Source organism: Miniopterus schreibersii (genome assembly GCF_964146895.1).
Source record: "Miniopterus schreibersii genome assembly, chromosome: 15".
Lineage (NCBI taxonomy): Eukaryota > Metazoa > Chordata > Mammalia > Chiroptera > Miniopteridae > Miniopterus > Miniopterus schreibersii.
Genome location: NC_138115.1, coordinates 28449453 through 28474565, shown reverse-complemented (window position 1 = coordinate 28474565; position 25113 = coordinate 28449453). Strand labels below are relative to the sequence as shown.

The 25113-nt window shown below is 35.7% G+C and overlaps 1 protein-coding gene across 2 annotated transcripts in view; it reads right to left on the bottom strand.

Moving 5' to 3' along the window:
- The window catches only part of STAG1 (STAG1 cohesin complex component), a 273379-nt gene that overhangs the window by 183639 nt on the left and 64627 nt on the right, over positions 1-25113 (bottom strand). For both annotated transcript variants that reach the window (XM_081160341.1, XM_081160342.1), the window contains exon 2: positions 2726-2822. In XM_081160341.1, the coding sequence (XP_081016467.1) occupies positions 2726-2754 (29 nt within the window). In that variant the 5' untranslated portion in view covers positions 2755-2822. The remainder of the gene's footprint in view (positions 1-2725; positions 2823-25113) is intronic.

Below are 25113 nucleotides of genomic sequence, written 5' to 3'. Positions count from 1 at the left end.
TGTCTCTCATTCTTTCCATGATTATTACTCATAATGACTATTCCCTGAATTAATCTCATATCCCTGCTTCTCCTAATTCCCTTATCCAAGCCATTCTGCAGAAGCTGACAGGAACATTTCTTCTATCATATTACCTCTGTTCTTGCAAATCTTCAAAGGTAATCTAGTACCTAAAACTACAAATAATATTGATCTAATTCAGGGGTCACTAAACATTTTCTTAAAAAAACTATACTGTAAATATTTTAGTCTTTCGGGGGGGGGGGGGGTGTCTTAACATCTCTATGTCTACTACTCAACTCTGGCACCATAGCATGAATGTAGCCAGAGACAATACATAAATGAATACACATGGCTGTTGTCTAATACTTAAAAACAGGCACCTGAGTCACTAGCAGTAGTTTGTCAATCCCTGATCTAGGTTGATCTTACTCGTCTCTAATAAAGAACAATAAATCATACTGCTTTTTCTCCTCACTATAATTCAAATAGACTATGTTTAGGATATACTGTGTGCCAGTTTATATAAAATATGCACATAAACTTTGTAAGAAAACATATTATTTTCCCAATTCTATACAAGGAAACGAAAGATATGAAAACCTGGTATCTTGTCCATAGTCACACACTTAATAAGTGGCAGAGTCCACTTAGATATCAAGGTAAACATGAATTTTCTATCTCCATGTCAGGATACTAGAATGCAAATATTATTTTTCTTATTTCTCTTGTGTAAAAAGAATCCATTGGTGCTTTTGATGCTTACAGAAATCTCCAGGCAACTACAGGATCAGGTTGGTTCCAGCCTATACTATGTGACCCATTAGTGAAACTAATTTATCCTTGAATAGAGTTTACTGACAGTAGAGAAAATTTGTTCTCTAATTCTCCAACTGCAGCCAGCCTAAAAGGTGACAGTTATCACCAACAAATAAACTAATACACTTCAATTAGTATATGTAGGTATGTTTGTTTATTAGAATATACAATATATAAATTTTTTTAATGTCAAGTAATAGAGAAGATATAAGAATACAAGGAAGATTTTCATTTCACCACACCCTAACTCTGAATCCCAACGTGCAGAATAACATTGTTAACAGTTTGATCCAAAACTCAGTGGAATGCTGGGTGTCAAAGGATATGAAAATTCAAACTCTGACCAACTGCTGTACACAATCCCTGTAAATAGCTAATGTTCACATTTATAAGACTACTGGACATTAATTAAGAGAATGGAAAAATCAGATCAAATCTTGTAAAAATGATTTTTTTTGCTCCCCAAAACTCATTCAATTCTGTCTACCTCTCTCCATTTCCACTGTAATCATTTAATTCAAGTTGTCATCTCTGGCCTGAATACTGCAACATCCTCCACCTAACAGGTCTTCTTGCTTCTATTGTCCTTCCAATTTACTCAGTGTACTACACTAAGAGTGATTTTCTAAGTATATGTCTTATTATGTTTCTCCCATGCTTAAAACTCTAGAGTGACTTCCTACTATTCCTAGGGGGAAAAAATATGATTCTTAATATGATTTAGCAGGTTCTTGTATGATCTAGCCCCACTCCATTCAAAAGCCTTATCTCATGCCACACTCTGCATTGCAGGCAGGATGAAGATAAACAAAAGTACAAAGAAAGAAAAAAAAATCTATGTGGAGACTTCCAATCTTGGTATTATGTTCCAGTTAAGGACTAATAAAGAAGCCTGAGGTAAGTAATTAGAAAAAGCTTAAATTGTATCTCCTATATTTGGAGGAAAGGAGGGCAAATATTGATGGTTTGTCAAGCAAGTAAAGTAGTTTGGACAGCTTTTTTGTCTTAGAGCTCTGGAGGAAAAACAGAAAGCCAAGAGACCACTGGGAAGCCAACTCTTGGAAAAAAGGTATATAAATGAACTGGACTTTGGGTGGTAAATACACGATACAACATAAAGATGATGTATTATAGAATTGTACACCTGAAACCTATAATTTTATTAACCAATGTCACCCCAATAAATTCAATTAAAAAATAAAAATTAAAAAATTTTGACTTATTCCTAATTTGCATCTTTATGAAACCTATAAAAGGAAAAGTATCTGTCATTACACTAATCACATTTCCCAGAAAATCCAAAAATTAGACTCAATTCTACATTTATCCTACAACTCCAAAAAATCTAATGAGATGTCACCAGAAATGCCAACTGGTATATCCTTCATATTACTTCTGGCAACCAGAATGGCTTGAGAATCTCAATCTCAGGGAAAACAAGGAGGAGGTGAGAGGTATGTTAGAGAAACAGTGTGATAGAAAATAAAGGTCTACAAACATTTTCTGTAAATGGCCAAAGAAAATATATATGGTTTACAAGCAATCTATTCTCTATCACAACTTGTAGCACAAGAGCAATCAAACAATCTATAAAGAAATCAACGTGGCTCTGTTTTAATTAACATTTTATTTGCAAAAACAGGCAGCATGGCCAATGGGTCATAGTTTGCTGACCCCTGATATAACACAGTAACATCTTTTTTGTTCAATACCACAGAACATACTGCCATTACAATACCAAGGGCCAAGGATGGATATGGTAATTATACACTCTAATAGTTCTTTGAATTCAAACATATTGCCCGACTATCAGAGAACATATTTGATATGTCTCATAAAAGAGAGCATTTTTATATAGAAAAATGTTATACACATTAAAAAAATGTAAGAAAATTACAATACTTACTGTAACACTGGTAACTCTGAAGTAATCATCGCTGGAGAGGTCTTTCCACAATGGAGCAAAAGAATCAAGTGCTGTAAAAATAACCTCCAAGGCAATCCTGTTAATAAAAAAAATATTTTTTTTTCCAGTTTTATTGAGATATAATTGACAAAACTGTTAAGATACTGAGTGTACAATGTGATTACTTGATATACATGTACATGGTGTAGGGCTTCCCCACCAGTTAATTAACACATCCATTACCTCACATACTTATCTTTTTTTGTGTGAGAATATTTAAGTTCTACTCTCTTGACAAATTTCAATTATATGATTAAGTATTATAAGTTATAGACACCATGTTATACATTAGATCGTCAGACCTTATTCATCTATAACTGAAAGTTTGTATATTTGCACCAACCTCCCTATTACCCCCCGCCCATGGTCCCTAGCAATCACTTTTTCACTGTGTTTCTAAGAGTTCAACCTTTTTCCCCAACATTCCACATGTAAGTGATGTCATGTAGCATTTGTCATTCTCTGTGTGGCTTATTTCATTTAGCATAATGTCTTCCAGTATTATTAATGTTGTCAAATGACAGAATTTCCATGTTTTAAAAATACAGAATGATATTTGTTGTATATTTGTGCACATAAAAGCATGACGCACACACACATTTTCTTTACTAATTTATCTGTAGACAGGCACTCTAGGTTATTTCCATACTTTGGCAGTTTGTGAATAATGCTGCTATGAACATGGGAGTACAGATAACTCATTGGGATAATAATTTCGTTTCCTTTGCAAATATACCCAGAGAGCCGTGGCTAGTGTGGCTCAGTGGTTACAGAGTGTTGGCTCTCAGAATGAAGGGTCCTGGGTTCAATTCCGACCAAGGGCACGTACCTGGGTTGTAGGCTCAATCCCCGCCCCGGTCGGGGGTGCATGGGGGAGGCAACCAATTGATGTGTCTCTCTCACATTCACGTTTCTCTCCTTCTCTCTCTGTTTCTCTCTCCCCCTCTCCCACCTCCCTTCCACTCTCTTTGAAAAGCAATGAAAAAAATACCCTCAGGTGAGATTTAAAAAAGCATCACAGATGTATTCATTACCATTTTAAAAAGGAAAATTTAAATTTATAAATTTATTTAAATATAGAGCCCTCCAAACTATTCTTACACTATATTAAATCATACAATTCATTGATCACAAATAAATGTTATTGATTGGTCTGCTCTAATTTAAAAGTGTTAAAAACGCCATCAGTCTTTAAAATAGCTAACAAGAAAAACTGAATCCCAAGGAAATTAAGTTGCCTATATTAAATCACCCTGCACTAAATATTTGAGAGTACTTACAAATAGAAAACTGACACACTTGTGTATCAAAATTACAGGAATTTATGTTTTCATATGCTTCATATGACAACTGCATTGCAATTTTTAAAAAGTGCAGTTTTTCCAAAATTCAAACACCACCACTTAACTTCTTCCAGCTAAAAATGACATCCTTTTAGATATTTTCCTAATGAACATACCTACTCATACAAATAAGAACTAACAGCTTCAAAAAGAAATATATATCACCAGCTTAATAAATGCACACAGGGAACAATAAAAATAATCGAAAGTACATCCTTTAGCTAAAGCAAATGAACATCTACTCTTAAATAAGAGTGTCTGATAAAATAAAAATACGGGAAAATGTCTTTAAAAAATACTTTATGAATAATAAGTTAGTAAGGCCCTATGATTTTCATATAAAAATTATTTCAAAAGTGTGGAAACAACAACCATTATTTCACCATAGCCCTAAGAAAAAATTATGAAATTTAACAAAAACATACGGCGAATTTTTTTTAATATGATGAAGAAAACATCCCTGAAGGCCAACTTTTTTTTTCAATTCCCCTTGAAGTATGTGTGAATATACTAATACATTAAATAAAGTTTTCCAGAAATAAAAATTAACATTTCACCCAAAATTTATAGCTAAAGCTTAACTATCCTTCCATATAATCACTATTTCCATATTTTATTAACTCTGCAAAAGATTAATTTGCAAAACTAAATCTACAATACTAATTCTAACTATGAAACAAGAACAATATTAAAGACCTTTCTCACTGCACTGTACACATTTCTGTTCTCTGGGTTAGGGACATATCTGTAGTCTCCAAAGGATATTCTAAAATATTTTTCCATATGCTTAATTTCACAGAGGGAAAAAAGCCACACAAACTTAAAAAAAAGCCAAGACCATCATCTTTTGATATCCACCATTCCACACCCCCACTGGTATTTAAAATCTAGTAATAAATGCTAGGCAATGTTAGACATTGGTGCTTGCTCTTAAGGAACATAAAATTCAGTGAAATAGAAAAAGTATAGAATCCATGATAGGTAGACTTTAAGTTCCTTGAGTGAAGGATATGTACCTATTAAGTCTGATGAAGTAGTGGATAAACAAATTCTATGGGACCTTGATCAGGAAGATATGGGTTCTTTTTTTTAAAATATGTCTTTACTGATTTCAGAGAGAGGAAGGGAGAGGGAGAAATATCAATGATGAGAGTCATTGATTAGCCACCTGCTGCATGCCCCCTTCTGGGGATCGAGCCTGCAACCTGGGCATGTGCCCTGAATGGGAACTGAACCATGACCTCCAGGATCACAGGTTGATGTTCAACCACTGAGCCACACTGGCCGGGCAAGATATGGGTTCTTAACAAATAGGTATGACTAAATAAACTTCAAAGACGGTGGTCAAAACCAGATAAAAGATATAAAATTATAGTGGTTCAACACTTTTTGGATTAGTTTAGGAAAAGTTCTTTTATAATTCATTAATTACAAAGAGGAGAATAGTAATATTAACGTGGAGAAACCTGGCAGAACCTCCCTTAATGAAGAAATCATAGTTAGCACCACTAATAATGAGATATCAACAGAGGCGTCCTACTATGATGAACAAAGAAGCGTACAACTTCAGTTCTGTGGTGAAAAACCTGAATTTAATCACAAGGATAATCACATAAAACCAAACTGAGGGACATTCTACAAAATAGCTGGTCAGTATTCTTGACAAGTGTCAAGGTCATGAAAGACTTAGAAAGGCTCAGGAACTCTGCTATGTTAGAAGAGAAACATGACAACTAAATGTAATGTGTAAACCTGGATTGAATCCTGGGTCATAAAGTGAACATAAGTGGGACAATTTATAAAATTTGAATACGGTCTGAACGTTAGTTAAATAGTATGGTATCAGTTAATTTCTGCTTTTGTTAATTGTGCTATGGTGTGTATAAAAGATATCAGCATCTGGGTAAGCTAAGTGAAGAGTACAGAGGAGAAACCTCTATATTATTTTTGCAACTTTACTGAAGACTGAAATGACTTCTGGAGAAAAAGCCAAACTAATTCCCAAACGGAACGGAACACTAAAATACAACTCATTACAAGATCCAAGAACCTAAAGGAAAAAAACAGGTGAAGTATTTTATCAAATGATCTTCAGTTTCTCCCCAGGGTTCAAAATATTTCTTTATTCTTAATAATTCACTTACAAAAGCTGGCATCAGTGCTATACAGATTTCCCCTCCACTCCCCCTACCCAACATAGTCTGTATCTCTTGAAGACTAAGATTATAATAACTATTCTAACTTGATTATAATCAAATTGCACTTAAACAAAACTATTTGCATATCCCATAGAGTTCCATGGGACTGTATACTGTGCAATAAATGGAATTTGAATAAATCCTTGCAGGGGAAAAACACACCATCTGATAAAACCAATGATATAATCACATGCCTCAAAATGCCATAAATGTTCAATCCCATTAAGAAAATTACTAACCAAAGAATGTTAAAAGCCAGGGGCTACAGCAATGGGAGCAAATTGTTCTTTCATCATTTATGTTTATATTTTGCATCTCCAAGGCTTTTTCCTTGTTGTTTCATACGGCTGCCATAACAAAGTACCACAAACTGGGTGTCTTTAAAGAGAAGTTAATTCTCTCACATTTCTAGAAACTAGAAGTAAAAAATCAACATGTTGGCAGGGCCATGCTCTCTTCTAAAGACTCTAGGGGAGGATACTTCCTTGCCTGTCTGGCTTCTGATAGCCACAGGAGTACATTGGCTTGATGCAGCATACAATCACTGCTTCCATCTTCACATGGCTGTCTTCCTTGTGTCTATGTGTCTCTGTATCTTTTCAAGGCATTTTCGTCCTTGTGTCTCTGTTTTCTTATTTAAAAAAAACAGTCATCTTGGATTAGGGACCACCCTAATTGAGTCTGACCTCATGTTAATTAAATCTGGAACTACTATTTCCAAATAAGGTCACATTCACAGGTATAGTGGTTAGGACTTTGACATTTCTCTTTAGGTGACACAAATCAGTACACAATAACCCTATTCCATAACAGTATTGTTTAGAAGTTAGTTGTTCAACACCATTTTTAAAAATGTTTACTGAGGAACTCCTATATGCTATGCAATGCTCTAAACAAGTGATAAACATGGAGTGGTAAATAAATTAGATGAGATCCCTGTCTTTAAAAAGATGGTAATCCTAACTCATAGAATCAGACAATAAAGAGATGAACATGAAATTTCAGACTGTGAGAGGTGATAAAGTACTTCAAAAGAATGGTTCTAACAAAGACTTTCTAAGGGGGTTAACATTTAAGCTAAGACTTGAAGGATGTGCAAATGTAATGGCCAAGGTGGAAGGGTGGAGCAGAGTGACTATTCTTGACAATGGGGGAAGGTATTTGTTTGCTTAAGTGATGTAGCCATGTGACAATGGTACAGTTGACAATTTATAAGGCATACCAACTTTGAAGTGTAATTGTTAAAGTTTTATTTACTTTGAGTCTTCTATCAAACATTGTGCATCAAAATGTTAAACACTTAATTTTTAATATTATATTTCCATTTTGGATAATTTAAATTTGTATAGCCCACAATCACACCATGAATGTGTGCTGATCAGTAAACTATAGTTTCAAAGAACATTAACTTAGTAATTGAAGGCTAGGTCAACATTATGTGTTGTTATAATCCAAAACTGTAGCTTACACAGTTGTATATTTACTGTTTGATAAATACTATGTTCCATAATTAGGAGAAAATTAACTTGAGGGAAATAAAACTTTAACTGAAATTGAAAAACAGTCTAGAGTATTCCCTCAATAGAAGGCTTTTCAGAATCCACTGTGAAATGTGGGGTGAAGCAAAAAGTTACATGAAGTGTATGTATAAGTCTCAGAACAATCATAACCACACCGTTTTATCACTGCTTACTGGGACACCATGCTAGCCAGCTACCCCAGGCAGTCATCTTGATTAAATATACTCCAGAGATGCCTCTGATGAAGTTTCTCCTCTTTATGTCTCTAGTGTTCCCCAATGCCATGCTCACTGCCTTCAATGGTAGTGATTCAGGGGATTAGTGAAAGTGCAAAAACTATTGTACTAAGTATAAAATTCTAAAATATTATCACTGTTGTAGCTTAATATAGTTTAATACCAGGATCTGGTTTAATGAAGGCTATTATATTTAATTACCAATTTGCTAGAGTAATTTCTTATTTCTCAGTTCTCAGAAACATGCTGTATTTCTGTCATGTGCTCTTTTTAAACATTAAATATTCTAGAGACTACAATAAAACCTCTACTAGCTGAAATCTATAGAGTATGAGTGGTTCGATGTATTAAGTGTCTGGGACAACTAATGTTTTGCATTAATTCCCAAAACACTTAAGCATATGAATGGCAAACCTAAATTGTACTAAAGTCTCCCTTGATTTCACTGCCCAGAGCTACACCTTTTATCTCCTCAACCCCCAAAAGGGTTACAAGGGATATTCTTACGAGAGAGCTAAGTTTTAGATGGGAGAATCTGGTGAAAGGGGCTAAACATATAAAGGTGGGGTTTTTTGGTGCATACCCTACTACCTTTCTACTACCCCTAACTCCATGTTCTATTATAGGTAAAATGGTAAGTTTCAATGTCTTCAGCCCCAGTTGCCAGGGCTCACACCAACCTATACTTCCAGTTCACCTATACCACCAACATCCCTCTTTTTCCATTTCTGTAATCTCTTAACATTTCCAAAGTCACAGTCACAGAATAAAGTGATCTTTTCTTTCAAAGTTTCCTAGAATATTACCGCCCCTGCCATACATGGCTCCAATTTAAAAAATTGCCTGGTTTTATATTTCCACATGACTATTATGAGCTTCATGTTAAGGCCAAGGTCTGGGACATCTTAGCACAGAAACATCTTAGCTATCTGGAACACAGCTGAAAACTAGTACAAATATTCTCCCACACTCTGATTTCTCTTAATGGTCCCTCCTAAGCCATTATTCACTCCCACCCAGCGCCTGTATACCACCCTCTAATATTACTCATCAGTGTCATTTACTCACTTCACCTACCACTGCTCTTCACATTTGCTGAAGATGTTTACATCTTGGTTAGATTTCTGCCATACCATAAGTCCTACCATCATGAGCAATGTCTATCTAAAAACCAAGTTCCCTCAATCACTTAAAACATTCTCGCACCTTTCAATTCCAAAGACCTTCTCACACAGCCTTTGGAATTTATATACCAACTTTCACAGCCAATCTGACAGAATCTTCCAATATTCACAGCTCTCTCATGTCCGAACTATTCTTATATTTGTTGCTCAAGTTACGGCCTAGCACTTACTTCTTACATTGTCTACCTATCCTTTTATCATCTCTTTAGTATGCCTACACAAGAATGATTGCCTAAACTACTTCCTTACCAACACTTTTTATCCCTGATCTTTCTGTAGGCCCTGTCATGCAAAAGTTATCTAAGCTAAAATTATTCCAAAAACTATCTTCTCTTAAACAGCCACGCTCTTAAACAGTATTAGAAAAAGGATCACAGAGACATGAAAATTGATACCAGTCTCAATTCTGGTTTCCAATTTCAGGTAAAATCTTAATCTCATTAAAGCAATCTTTTTATTTATCCATGTTGGGCTCCCTCCCCCACTGTCTTCAACAAGTATTCTAAATTTTCACTAATCTGAGACCCCTGTGCATGGCCAAGTTCCACCCTCCTTGAACTTCATTTAAACCAACAGAAAGAGGTGAGTAGTTATGAACTATCTACTCAATGTATTATTCTTTGTCCTTCAGTATTACCTCAGAAAATAAAGTGTCCTTCCTCTTGTTCTTGGTCCATCTTCCCCATGTCAGTATTTCATTCTCTCCTCGCTCTTTCCCTAAGTCTACAAACCATTCAAGTGTCTACTCAATCACTTAAAACATAAAAACCATAGTCACTAACCTCACTAGGTACTACACTCCATTTTCCTTCCTAGAAAAGCAGTTTATATTCACTGTTTCCACCTCGTTTCTCATTCCTGCCTCTAGTTTAAAAAAAAAAAAAAATATATATATATATATATATATATATATATATATATATATAATGTTAGCCCTAAATCTCTGAAGGAACTAATCTTTCAAAAAGAAGCCACTAGGAAATATTCTATGATATTATAAAATTATTATTGAGGATTTAATATTTTTTAAAGTTATTATCTTGTAGAAACAGTAAAATATTTACAGGTGAGCACTGGCTAGTGTGGCTCAGTTAGCTGGGCATAGTTCTGTGCAGCACTCAAAGGTTGACGGTTCAATTCTTGGTCAGGGCAAATGCCTGAGTTGCAGGCTCAATCCCCAGTAGGGGGAGTGGAGGCAGCCAAAGGGTGTTTCCCTCTCACATTGATGTTTCTCTCTCTATCCCTTTCTCTATCTCTAAAAAGCAATAAAAAATAAAAAAATAAAATAAAATAAAATAAAATAGATGAAATGAAGTATCAGGAAAATGTTTCAAATGAATAAAGGATTTGAGGTGTACAGATGAAACAATATTAGCCATGAGCTTCTAACTGTTGAAGATGGGTAATGGTTATATTTGCATCTACTTTTGTTTATGCTAGAAATTTTCCTTAATAAAAAGCTCATAATAATAAAAAATACAGGTCTCTACATTACAGTATCCCTTTCAACTAGAACACCGTTTTTAACAACCACAGAAGTCACTGAATCACCTGGGTTTGGGGAGTATTCCTCTCCACCAAAACATTCCCCAACCCCTGCCCTCATGTAACAGTAAACTGCTTTAACCAAAGAGTTGTGATGCATCCTTTAGGTATGTTAGGCAGTTTAAAAAATTGTTGCTGCTAATTTTTAAAGTACCTGATGGCTCTAAAATCTTTATTTCAGATCTGATTTTATTACTGCTTCCAATATACATTTTCTAGGCTGTGAAACTGTATCTCTGGTCATGATATTCCTATCATAAACTGAGCTTCTCTTCTCAATAATGCCCCACTTAGCTGTCTTTCAAAAAAGAAACTGATTTAATAAAATTAAACCTTAAAATTATGTTTTTCCCCCAAATTACTCACCTAATCTAACGGAATCGCCTTGTCACCCAAGTTGAATATTCAGAAATCCTGAGATCAGCCTTGAACCCCTTAAAATCTTGCCCATTTAATAGTAAAATGTACCAGTAAAATGCTTTCCTCTAATCCTACTCACACTGCCCCTAATAAAGGTTCCCAACTGTCCTCATATATATCTCAATAGTCCCTTAGTCTTTTTGCTTCCCTCAATTCAATCCTCCCCCATCCTATAGCCAGACTGTTGTATTTGGAATGTTAATTTAATTACATCAGATCCCTGTTAGAATCTTTCAAATAGCTCCCTATCACGTCTAGAATAAAATTCAAATTCCTAAGCAGGAAAGCAAAAAATCTAATAATCTAGTTCCTCTCTAGCCTCACCTCCAATCTCTCCCTGACATTTCATGTCATTGGTGATACCAAACCACTTGTAGTTAACTGCAAACACTTTACTGTTTCACGTCTTCATGCCTTTGCTCGTACTATTTCTTCCCTGAAAGAGTCTATTCATCATTTTGTTTGTTAAACTGAAAGATTCCAGTTAGAGTTAATAAACACTTGATAAAGTAGCCAATGAAATAAATATAGAAAAATGTTTTATTAAAATCTAAATAATAGAAAAGTAAGATTCTGAAGTTCATAATAACAATACAAAAATTTAAAAGTTATGTATATAAACTTATCAAAACATACACAGGATAAATATAAAAACAGTCAACTCCTCTGAAGTTCATTTTAAAAGACTGACTAATGATTATCTCTGAAGAATGAATTTATGGAAAATTTTTATTCCTTGCTTTAGTTTCTCAGGACTTACTGTTACACAGACATGAGCAGAGCAAGGACAATGGGCCAGGTACAGAAACTCACCAGGGCAGAGAGCCCTGGATGCCTAGCAAGGGGCGAAACTGGGAAAACAAGAACCTTGTCCCCAGGGTAACCTATCGTCCCCTAGCATATCGCTGGTCAGGAGGTTTAGACCCCTTGAGTGTTTCCTCCCTAAAGATACTAACATCTAGACCCTAGTTGTATTTCAGCTCCAGGGCCCAGAAAAGCAGCAAAAGCAGACAAGTGACACGGCAGCTGCCTCAGGACCTAGACCCCTGGTCCTGGAACAGACCAATCAGTGGAGACCAAAACCCTGAGAGGGCACACCTGGAAAGCTGATGAGTATTCTATTAAGATCCTCCTCTGAGAACTCCCCTAAAATTTCCACCTGCAAGAGAGACATAAATAAGCTCAGGACAAAGGACCCAGTGTGCGCTCCCACCACAGGGGAGCACACCAGTGCCATGCCCTTCCCCTTCTTCCCTCCAAAGGGACCGCAGGAGACTTGCAACCAGAGGAGCAATGGGCAGCAAGAACTTGTCCAGGACTAACCCCCTGAACCTGAAAGGCCCCCCTTTCTCTGACTACTCAGTGAGCCAAAGCAGCCACCCTAAATTCTCATGTTGCTTCTTCTGTGCTCTTCCTTGTTTCACTGTCCTAAGTATATTTTTGCTACCATCACGAACCCAATACTGTTTAGCTCAGTGCTGTGTAGCCATTTCCTCTGGATATGCTCATCCCCCATTCTTTAAATAGATTCAACTTTTCTTTATTCACCATCTGAGATGGCTACTTAGCCTTCCCGAGCACCACTGACTTTAACCTTTCACTTACTATAAACAAATATTAATAGATAATAAGAAAGAACTATAAGCTTTTCATAAAAAAAAGATCTGTATAGCCCAGCCGGGCATGGCTCAGCGGTTGAGTGTCAACCTAGGATCCAGGCAATCGGGGTTCGATTCCTGGTCAGGGCACATGCCCAGGTTGCGGGTTCAATGCCCAGTCGGGGGCGTGCAGGAGGCAGCCGATCAATGACTCTCTCATCATTGATGTTTCTCTCTCTCTCTCTCTCTCCCTCTCCTTTCCTCTCTCTGAAATCAATAAAGATATATTAAAAAAAAAAAAATCTGTATAGACCTACATAGACAGGAATAAATCACTATAGTTACATATATATATCCCTATATTTACACACCTAGAACCTAGCCAAATTGTGAAAGGCCTTCAACGCTGGTTCAAGAAACTTAAGACTTTATCCAAAGAAGCCATATTTTGTAAGTATTAATTAGAGGCAGGATGTAGGAAAGACGAAGGATTAAAGCCTAAATATAAGCAAACCAAATATGAAGCTATTATAATAGTAGTGGCAGGAGATATTAAGAAACTCAACCATGGTGCTAGCAGCAGGCAAACACCACAAGAGATAAATTCAAGAAAAAATATAAAGACCAAACTGGTAGCTCTTAGCAGTGAATTGGATGTGGTGGATTAAAAAGACAGAGTCAGTGAAAGTGACATATTTCAAATTCCACACATCAGAGTGGTGGTAGAGCATTTTTTTAAAAAAAGATAAAGAACTGGGGAAGGAAGCACCCCTCTCTCCTCACCAGGGGAAAAGGGTAAAGATAAGGGGCTCAAATGACAGTGGATCTTTCAGTCAGAAATGTCCAACACAAAGACAGAGTGTCAGGTAATGTACAGGAAGCTGGAAAACTGAATTTGGATTCAGGAAACACAGAATCTAACCTTGGCTTTGATATTTACTAACTTGTGAACTGGTAATTAAACTCTGATTTCTCATGCTAGAACAATACAGTTTTCAAATTTTGCTTTCTCTCTCTTTATGGCAGAAGGACCTTTTTACAAACAATAATCTCATGCAGACCACCTATATAGAGATAATCATATACAGAACACCAGCATAACTTAATATAGGGAGGAAGCCTAGAGCCCTGCCCATTTATCAAGGCCATACCTCAATGCCATATCTCCAATGGTCTCTGATATACTTCCATAAAATCTTGAGCTCTACGGAATCCAACCGGGGGGGGGGGGGGAGCAGCACACACAGAGTAGATAATTACTTAAGATCACCTTCAATTCTGGCACTTTAGCAGAAGTTAATGTGAAGTCAGTTGAAGAATTCAGAAAAAAAAGAAAAAGGATTCGTAAGTATACCGTTGTCTGACCAGGAAAATGTCACAGGTAGAAGTAGAAAGCTCATGGAAAGGAAATTAAGGGTCTTCTTGTGCATAAAAGCAAAAAAGATCTTACCAAGGATAAGTAGATCTGACTTCATAAAAATTAAAACTTTGCACATAGAAACAGAGGACAAAGACACAGGAAAAATGCCTGATCACTTGTAGAAAAATTACTGGTATCACTAGTGAAATACAGACATCATTTCATTATTGCTTTAAATGGCATTTCTATGATTACTAGTAAAGCATTCGTCTCCCAAGAACATATTTTAAGTGGTATGTACTAAAAGGGGCCACATGCTACCTGACTAGTTCAGGATGGCCTGCATGGCAGCCTTGCAAACTCAGAGGCCTAAAGTAACCACAAAGGATGGTTTGAAATTAAAACTTTTTAAACTAAAAGCAGTCTGTAGTGGGTAGTCACATCCTTGGCCGGTGTCTTCCTTGATAATGGTCAATATTTAACTTAACTGAGTCTATTGTCTTTTTGCATCTACAACAGCATATTGTTGGAATGTCACAGTAATTTTCCTTATTCCAGACCCCTCAAAGCACAAGCACCACTCTGTTGAGACCACCACAAAACCCCTCATTGTCAGTGAGTTAACTGTTGTTGACTGTTAACTATCTGCACCCACCTAAGTGAAAGCAGTATGTTTCTATTATTTTACTTTTTATCCAATCCCAGAGGTCTCCCTGACCCCGCTTTACTTTCTCTCACCTCCCTAATCTAACACCAATGCATTTCATGTAACCCACATACATCTCCTCTGTTAATTATAACACATAAAATAACATGCAAAACTGCCATTCTCTGGAGCATTACCTCAATCCTTTGAGATTTTGCTTCCCGACAATTGTCAACTGTGTTGGGCCCAAATAATCCCACAAAAATTCTTCACAGGTTTGAATTGTTTCTTACACTGACAGTGGTAATATGCAATAATGGCAAGGTAAAATGAGACTGACTTTCTTCGATTTCTGGTGTTATTCAATGTTAAGAAACTTCGAACCCCTTCCATAAGTTGGAAACACTACAAAGATGCATACTGCTACCATTTAACATAACATTAAAGGTCCTGGCCAATGTCATAATAAAAGAAAAAGAGAAAAGGGAGAGAAAGAAGGGAGGAGAGGAGGAAGGGAGGGACAGAAATTAGAAAGGAAGAGATGAGATCATCTACATAGAAAAATAATCAGAATCTACAGACAATGAGAACTAGAGTTCAGCAAGACTGCTAGATACAAGGTAACAGAAAAATCCGTAACATATCCCTCCAGTAGCAATAAGCAATCAGAAAATAAACACGATTTACAATGGCAACAAAAACCATATATCTAAAAAGGGTTTCTCAACCTCAGCATTATTCACATATAGGGGTGAATCATTCTTTGTTGTGGGGGCTAGCGTGTGCATTGCAGGATGTTTAGCAGCATTCCTGGCCTTTACCACTAGATTCGGTAGCATCTCCCAAACTGTCACAACCAAATATCTCCAGACAATACAAATGGTCCTGGGGGGACAAAATTGCCCATGATTAAGAACTAGAGATCAAGAATAATAAGTACTATGAAAAAACAAAAGAAAGTCTAATTTTATTAAAATACATTAAAAAATTTTATCAATGGAGAGCCATTCCATGCTCCTGGATAGGGCAACTTAGGATGTGATTTCCCCCTCAAATGTATCAATTCAATGCAATTCCATTCTAATTGTAGCTGATTTTTTTTTCAACTTTGGTAACAGTAACCGACTTATTTAGCCACTATTTTAACACTATACACATATCCACAAATTTAATCCGTGATGACAAGGAAAGAAAACTTCTCTTAACTTTATTTTACAAATTACAAAAATGAAGCATCCAGTGGTTAAGCAAGCCCAGAAGGATTCAACCCCAAGCTGACTGGATCCAGAGTACAGGCTCTTAACCACTTCACTATACCACCTGGCAAAACACTGCAGAGGTACAACCCTGGAAAATAATTATACTCCCAGAACCTGGAGGTAGTCAGCTAGATGGAAAAAAAAAAAATCTGGCTACGTTTCCTACTAATTTTGATAGGAATGACCACACACAGGTTATTGGGGTTTATCTGTAGTGGAGATATAGAAATTCTTATGTTCTCCTGGTGATGCAACTATTTGGAAGAGTAACCTGGCAGTATTTAGTAAAATTGGTATTTAGTATTTGTGCATACCTAGCCCAGTAATCCAACTCTTGAATATATATCCCTAATGGGACATGTATGAGGGTGCTGTTTTTAGCATTGCTTTTGATAGCAGAGAGCTAGGGGAATCACAGTATATCTACCTGCACTGGAGTAATGGTTAAGTGAAACATGGAAAAAATCTATGTAATACTAAGAAGCCATTAGTAGATTGAATAGACAAGCCAGGCATAGAACAACACCAACAGAACTTTTGCATACAAATGTATGTGTGTGTGTGTGTGTGTGTGTATCTCAAGCATGTTAAATGAATAGCTGTGGGAAGAAAAAATGAATAATGCAGATAAAAGGAAATAAATAAAATGAAAGCAAGAGCAATAATAACCAAGTGCCATGAACTGAGGAAAGAATTAACTCAACCCTCTGCACTTGATTTCAGCAAGTAAATTTAAAATAATTTCAAAGTCAAAAATATTAAAAGTTCTTCTAAAAAGCAACAAATGCATATCAAGACCTTTAAAATATCAATAATCTTTGATTCAGCAATTCCTATTCTATGAATGTCCTTAAATAAGAAATTGTGAATATATTTACATGTCAGGAACTATTAATAGCAAAACAACAACAACAACAACAAACTCAACCCGGAAACAACTTAATGTCCTACAAATGGAGAATACTTGTTTGTGAAATATTTTATGTACCATTAAAATAAATTTTTGTAAAAAATTAAACATTAGCCCTAGCCTGTTTGGCTCAATGATTAGAATATCAGCCCATGGACTGAAGGGTCCCCGGTTCGATTCTGGTCAAGGACATGTACCTTGGTTGCAGGCTCGATTCCCTGCAACCAATAGGTGGGTCTCTCACATTCATGTTTCTCTTTCTCTCTCTACCCTCCCACTTTTCTCTGAAAAGCAATGGAAAAAATATCCTTGGGTGAGAATTAAAAAATAAACATACATCAAATGTTTATAATATAGAAGGAAAATATATAAAGAATGACCTCTACTATAGATGTTTTATCGATACTCATGTGCACAGAAAAACACTGAAAAGGAAATGCTTAAAAGTAAAGTTTTAATAACTTTACTAGTAAAGCTATCGATGAGTTCCATATTTACATGTGACTTCCTGCAATTTTTTTTATTTCCTGGTATAAAATATAAAATGGGAATGCTATTAATAATTACATTAGGTGACAGAATAATCCAGTACTACCAGAACTGCCCCAGGGAGACCAGGAGCTGTTGTCACTAGGTCACACAAACACTATGATTTAAAAACAAAATAATTTAATTTCCAAATGTCATAATGGACTGATAGTGAAATTACAGATTTTAGTGTCATTTATTGAATTTCTCAAGTGTTTTGTCAAAAAAGTAATGGGGGTGCTCTACATTCCTATGTAATCTATTATTAAAAGTTTTTCTTTAATATCTCAAAGTGGTTCCTTAATAAAGGAAAATAAACCAAAGGTAATTTAGGGTGTCAGTAAGTATTGATTAATTTTTATCACATTTTTGCTAGCAAAATAAAAAACATCTGATATAACTATACATACCACCATAGCTACAACTTAATTAGTGTAGCAATTTAACACTACCACTGTAATCAGTAATATTTTTAAAACTCTAACAAAGTAGAAACAGCAGATACTTAAAATAAGCTACATGTCTTATAGTTCTAGTTCCTACACTAGCTGAACTAACCAGATGAGTTGGTTTTACAAAGTGAAATCACTTCCAAGGTGATATTAACTTGTTATTTTAATACATTATATCTGAATTTCAAATTCTATAATTATATTCTAGTTACATTTGGTATTATTTAACTGCCAAAATTAGTGTAATTGCCCTCATTCTAGCACCATAGTTACATAGCTGGTAGGTAGATACTGATGAAAACTCCCATCATTTCAAAACAGATATTACTGTGCCATTTTTGCATGGCTATTTAAATTTTCATTATGGCAGTTCTTAATTAAACTTGATTCTACTTACTTTCCAGACCTCAAAATCCAAAGTACACACCACATTAGTAAAATTACCCTCATTCTAGCACCATAGTTACAAAAGAGGTGGTAGGTAGATACTGATGAAAACTCCATCATTTCAAAACAGACATTACTGTGCCATTTTTGCATGGCTATATTAATTTTTATTATGGTAGTTCTTAATTAAACTTGATTTTACTTACTTTACAGTCCTCAAAATCCAAACTACATACCACCACTTTCCTTTTCATACCTTTCACAGGCCTGTAAGATAGAGGCAGGTTCATAGGACTACCTTAAGAATTCATGTGAGAGCAGACTCTAACTCAGGTAACCAGAGTTAATTTAGACATATTCCTGGTTTTACCATTCTTTCTGACCCTGCACAATTAACAATCTACCCATGTCTCAATCTAATTAACTCCTCTAAGGTAGGTGCTAGAGAGGATAGAATACAGAATGTAACTGATAGCTGTGACAGTGTTTCTTTAAACAACAGTAAAACGAAGAAAAGTGACAATACAAGCTTCCAACATTCTTAAAAGGGTTCAGAAAATGACTTTTCCCCAAAATTTGTCCTGTCTCACTTTTATTATTCATTAAAACTATTTCCAATAAAATTGTGTAACAGCAACATAAGTGTTAAATTTTTGTGTGCTGTTCTGTTAAACTTCAAGGTTTGAGAGGGTTCCTTCAAAACCCTCTTTCATTTGCTCAATTCTCTTCTCAAGCATATTAGACTCCATTAACAGCCAATCATGTAAGCTGAGCTGCAAGTGACCTGAGAGTTGCCATAGCAACAGCTGCTTTCTGAAATACGTGTTATGCATTTTAAAAGCTCACAGAGAAGATACTACATATATCAATTAACAACCAAAGCTCAACACAGCATATTAACCAAATGAAACTAAAAACTGCCTAAACAGGGCAACTACTTCGTAACAGAAGGGATATTTGATATTCTTGATTCAAAATGCTATTATGGTTTATAAATTTCAAAATCAAGCCTATAATTAATAGCACATAATAGTTACATACCATTTAGTAATGCACAAAATTGCTACAGTAAAGGAAAGAAGAAGAATCAGGACTACATTTAGCAATGGAACATTAGCATATGCTGTAACTGCTAAATTTTCAGGCAATTTTACTAATGAAAAAGTTGGCCCTAACACGTGTTAGACTAAAATGTTTCCAGCACACATATGATGTGTGTGTTTGACACACACTTCATAGATAATGAAAAGACATGCAGGCAATAATAAACACAAATGACATTCTACTGGTTTCAAGAAAAATCATTCTTTTGGCAATTCATCAGAAATAGACATCTCTGCTTCAAAGACTATCCTGAGGAAGTTCCTTCTCATAGAGATGCACAGCTAGCCATCATTAAGCAGTGAAGTCCTTTGAACAGTGTGCAATTCTGCAATAAGAAACTTTCAAAAACAAACTTGTCTCTGAAAAACAGCTTCAACATTGATAATGAATGTCCATGATAAAAGTAAACAAAATTAAGTAAAATCTATTTCTAATATTATACTCAAACAGGTAATTCATGTAAATAAACAGAATGTATAAAAAGTATTCTTCAAAGTGTTTTTTAATCAGGGGAAAAATCACTACAAACAGGATAACTAGATAAAACATACTGACATTACAAATAACCATACCCTAATACTCAAAAACTAGAAAAATATTTTGAGTAACAGACTCTAAAAAGAAACTATAAAATGTGACTAAGATTCTGTTTTGTACATATTCTAATTTTAAATTTTGCACAACTTCAAAGAAAGGATTATTAAAAAATGGAGACTAAATACTGTTAATTACTATAGCAGATATTCAGAAAGTAAGGTGTAACAGGATGAAGGGGTGAAAATATTTAATGGCTGTTTAGTGAGAGAACTAGCGAAAAGTAGCCATAACAATGAGTAGGGATGGCCCCAGAACAACCCTAGAAGGCCCAATGACTGAAGTATTCATTAATCTAGATAATTTCTTTGTCCCAAATCCTATTCCATCTCTAAAGAGTGGAAAATGTAGAACATTTCTCCTTTCAATATAAAAATCTCACCCTTTATTTCAACCCTGTATTCCTTATACTTACACAAACTCTGAACATGATCAAACATTCAATTAAAACTTCAACCAATATTACTGCTACTAACAGCTAAGCACTTCTAAGCAATTTATATGTTAACTTATGGGATCTTCACAGTACCTCCACTTTATGGATGGTGAATTGATGAACACAAAAGTTCAGTAACTTACCCAAACTCACATAGCCAGTAAGTTGTGGAATCAAAGCTCTAAACCACAGTCTGACTCTATATCCCTTATCCTTAACATTATCCACAAAGCCCATTTAAGTGACTACAACCCTTCATACCTACAAACTGTTTCTCCAGTTGCCTCTCCCACTTTCTCCCCTTAGTTTGGCTAACTCGTTATAAACTGTGCTAATTTCCCGTCTTGATAATTCCAAGTAAGAATTAGATATTTTAAAATAAAAATCAAGTACGTTAAAAACAAAAATGGAGCAACTGATTCAATTATGAAGCCTAGATAAAAACTCTTCAAGAAGATAAAACATACAGGGGTGAGCAAAAGTAGGTGTCAGCAGTGAGTACATGAAACATAGTTTATTCTTGTATTATTTATTAATTATTCTATTTATTTGTATTACAACTGTAAACCTACTTTTTGCCCATCCCTGTATGTGATTTCTTTCTTTGTAAGCAAAAAGACGTAAATGTACGGATGAGTATGGTTCTAATAATAATATACAAAAAAAAGTTATTAAATGCTTACATATGCCTACTGTCCAAAGACCTTTATTTACATCTGCTAACATTTAATTCTCACAATAACCCTATGAGGTATATAAAACAGGTCCCCTCCTCTAATAATGTTGTTTCATTATAATGTTGATAAAAAGGAAAAAATCAATTTCTGGCCAGGGCCCACTGTCTGTGCAAAGTTTGCACATTGTCCTCATGTCTGCATTGGTTTCCTACAGATACTCCAGTTTCCTCCCACATCCCAAAGATGTGTACATTAGGTTAACTGGCATGTCTAAACAGTCTCAGCAGGTGTGAGTGTGGGTGTGTATGTTAGTACCTTCTGTGATGGAATGGTGTACTGTCCAGCACTGATTCCCCTTCTTGCTACCTGAGCTGTCAGGATAGGTTCCAGCCACCCAAGACCCTGAACTTGGAAGAGTGGGTTGGAAGATAATTACTTTACTTTTTTACATTAATCTTTCTTAAATGAATGTATAGCTCACACTGATTCAATGTTTAAACTTAGAAATGTTTTGGGATCTTTATTTAGAAGTTTGGAAATGTTTTTGTGACCAGAAATATGCTATACGAACTTAACTCTTGTTTGTATCAATTAGCCTATGGTAAAATAGGTTTCATTATACTACATCCTTTTGCTTAAAGTCAGTTTCTAAGAACCTATTGATGATAAGTGAGGACTTACTGTACTACTATTTCTACTTTACAATAAGTAAACAGGTACAGAGAAAAAAGGTAATTTGCCCAAAGGTACACAGCTAATAAGTGGCAGAAATGAAATTCAAAAACCTCTTGACAACTTCAGAGATAGCCTCACTCTTAACCACAACCCAACCAATTATAATTAGCGGTGAAAAGAGGAACTAAAGATTTTACACGCCCAGCTGGCATGGCTCAGCTGTTAAGCACCCACCTATGATCTAGGAGATCGCAGTTCGATTCCCAGTCAGGGCACATACCTGGGATTCAGGCTCAATCCCAGCAAGGGCTGTGCTGGAGGCAGCCGATCAATGACTCTCTCATCATTGATGTCTCTATATCTCTCTCCCCCCTCCCTTCCTCTCTCTGAAATCAATAAAGACATTAAAAAAAAAAAATTTTTTACAAGTAGATGTCACACAGGCAGTCATCATGTTATAATCATTCCTAAAAATAATCATGGCTGCCCTGCCCAGGTGGCTTGTTTAATTGGAGGTTGGTCCCGTCGACTAAACGGTTGCAGGTCTGATCCCTGGTTGGGGATTGTCTGGGAGGCAACCCATCAATGTTTCTCTTTCACATCGATGTTTCTTTTTCTTTCTCCCTTCCTCTCTCTCTAAAATCAATTTTTTAAAAACCACATAATAATAACAATAATAATGGCTATGTATGCAGATTTAGCAATAATAAACTTTTAGAAAAATTAGAAAACATAAAAATATAACATTTTAGGACTGTTAAACTATAGAATTTCCAACTGAAGATGGCAGACTGAGCAAACAAATGTGCCTTTTCTCCCACTCCTGGTCTTCAGGTAATGATAGAAACTTGTTTTCTTTTTAAACAAATTCAGAAAGAAAATAAATCAAATTATAATGTTCGAGAGAAAAAGCATTCATCATCAAATCAAAAATTTTGGGTGACACCTAGAAAATATAAAACAAATGAGACTGGATTATGAAAAAGTGGGCAAAGCAAACTGCAACCAAGATACCAGAGTTTGGGTCTTCCTATGGAAGCCATAGAAGGATCCAAACTTAAAGAGAAGGAAGTTGGGGGTGAGATATCATCAACGATATAAATCAGTAAATCAGTAATTAAAGAACTGCATTTCAAATAACTTAGTCAACCAACCCCCACCCCCACCCCCGATTAAAAGAGAAAGAGCTGAGAGCAATGGCTGTCAACCTTAGAATTAAATCCAGGTACTGGTCCAAAGTGTTCTTCAAGCTATAGGTTTGAAATAATATTGATGGGTTACAACGAGCAATTTTCAATGATCTAGAAAATATAAAGTGAGGGTATGTACTGTCTCATGGAACTTTTGCTCGGTTATATATTTATATATTATAAATCTGTGTGTGTGTGTGTGTGTGTGTGTGTGTGTGTGTGTGTGTGTGAGAGAGAGGCAGCAATATAGAACATCTTATACTATGGATCACAGTTTTTAAAATTAGAAAGCTAGTGCTCTAAATAAAGTGTGCAGATCTGTAGAGAGCTCCTAGGGTAGGTGTTGAGGCCTGAAACAAAAGTAGAGCAGCACTTGAGATACTAAAGCATTCCACTCCTCAGATAAGCCATAATTAGTTTGGCAACTGTGGGTACTTAACTAGCTTCCCCCTCAATCATACACCTTAGAGCACTATTTCCCTACTTTTCTTTCCATTATCAACCCCCAATCCAAGCAACTTTAGATATTAATCCCCTACCTGTAAAATTTTAGTACCACAGATATACTGTATATCTGCTTGTACACTGTATGTGTATCTGTGGCTTATACATAAAAAGGGCAACTCTTTTTAGCCCCCTAACCAATTTTTAACCCTTTGAGAATGCATTACTTGGAGTAAATAAAGAAGCCTACCACATGCAACAATCTAGGGAGAGACGTATGAATGAAATCTGTAGCAGAGAACCTCATTCCAGTTACCTAAACTGACCAACTTAATCTTTTTTTCATGAGTCTGGATAAACACCAAGAATTACCAAATATGAATTAAATCAACCAACAAAAATAACCAGAGAGAACAGAGGGTAAAGATACCAACCACAGAGGATTATTCCCAGGCCTTGAAATTTGGTCGTGTTCCCTTATGGGGGTAATCACTTCATAAATTAGGTAAATGTCGATTTACTATGATGTATACCTGAAACTAATACAATATTGTATATGTCAACTGTAACTGAAAAATAAAAAGAAATAATTTTTAAAAAGAAATCTAGTCGTGTTCCTCCAGCTGGTTTTTGAAATTTGGGGGAACCTGTTACTCCTTTTTCTATTTTAACCCTTTTTGAACCTAAATGTCTATAACTGTCCCACCACTGTATTAGAGGAGATAACTTGTTTCTTTAGTTTTACAAGTCCACAGATAGAAAGCTTTACCAATACCTGATTTAGATTATTTCAATATGAGATTTGGGACTTGAGCTGGTAAGATTTTAAACTTTGAGTTGATCCTATAATAGGATAAGACCTTTGGGGACTTTGGGATGGGGTGAATGTATTTTGTATGTGAAATGAATCTGGATCACAGAGGCCAGAGGGAAGACCATGGCAGTAGTCAAGATTTTGGCAATCCATGATCTTCAGGCCTTGTTACTCCTGTGCATCTCACTATATAGCAAAGAGTAGGAACTTTAAAATAGGGAGATTATCATAGATTATACAGGTGAGCCCATATGTAATCACATGGGCCCTTATAAGCGAAAGGAGAAGGCAAAAGATCAAGGATCAGCAAAAGAGACAGGAAAGATTTGAATCATGAGAACTCATTCCTCCATCATCTCTGATCTGAGATGAGGGGTACCATAAACCAAAGAATGTGAGGGGCCCCTAGAAGCTGAGAATAACCCACCTCCCTCAAGTCAACAACCAGCAAAACAACAGGACCTCAGTTCTACAACCACCTGGAAGTAATTTCTGCCAAAAATCTGAATGATCAAGGAAACGGTTTTCCTCTTAAAGCCTCCAGAAAGGAACTAGCCCAGCCAACAGATTTTAGCCTTGTGGGACTACACAAAGACTCAGCCTAGTCCACTGAATTTAGGACCAATGGAAACTATAAACCACTAAATCTATGGTAACTTATTACAATGGCAATAGAAAACTAAAATATGAACTGTTACACCAATTTTGTAGATAAAGCACACAGAGTTAAGTAACTTGTTCAAGATCTATTAAGTACAAGCATACCTCAGAGATACTGCTCAGTTCCAGACTACTGCAATAAAGCAAG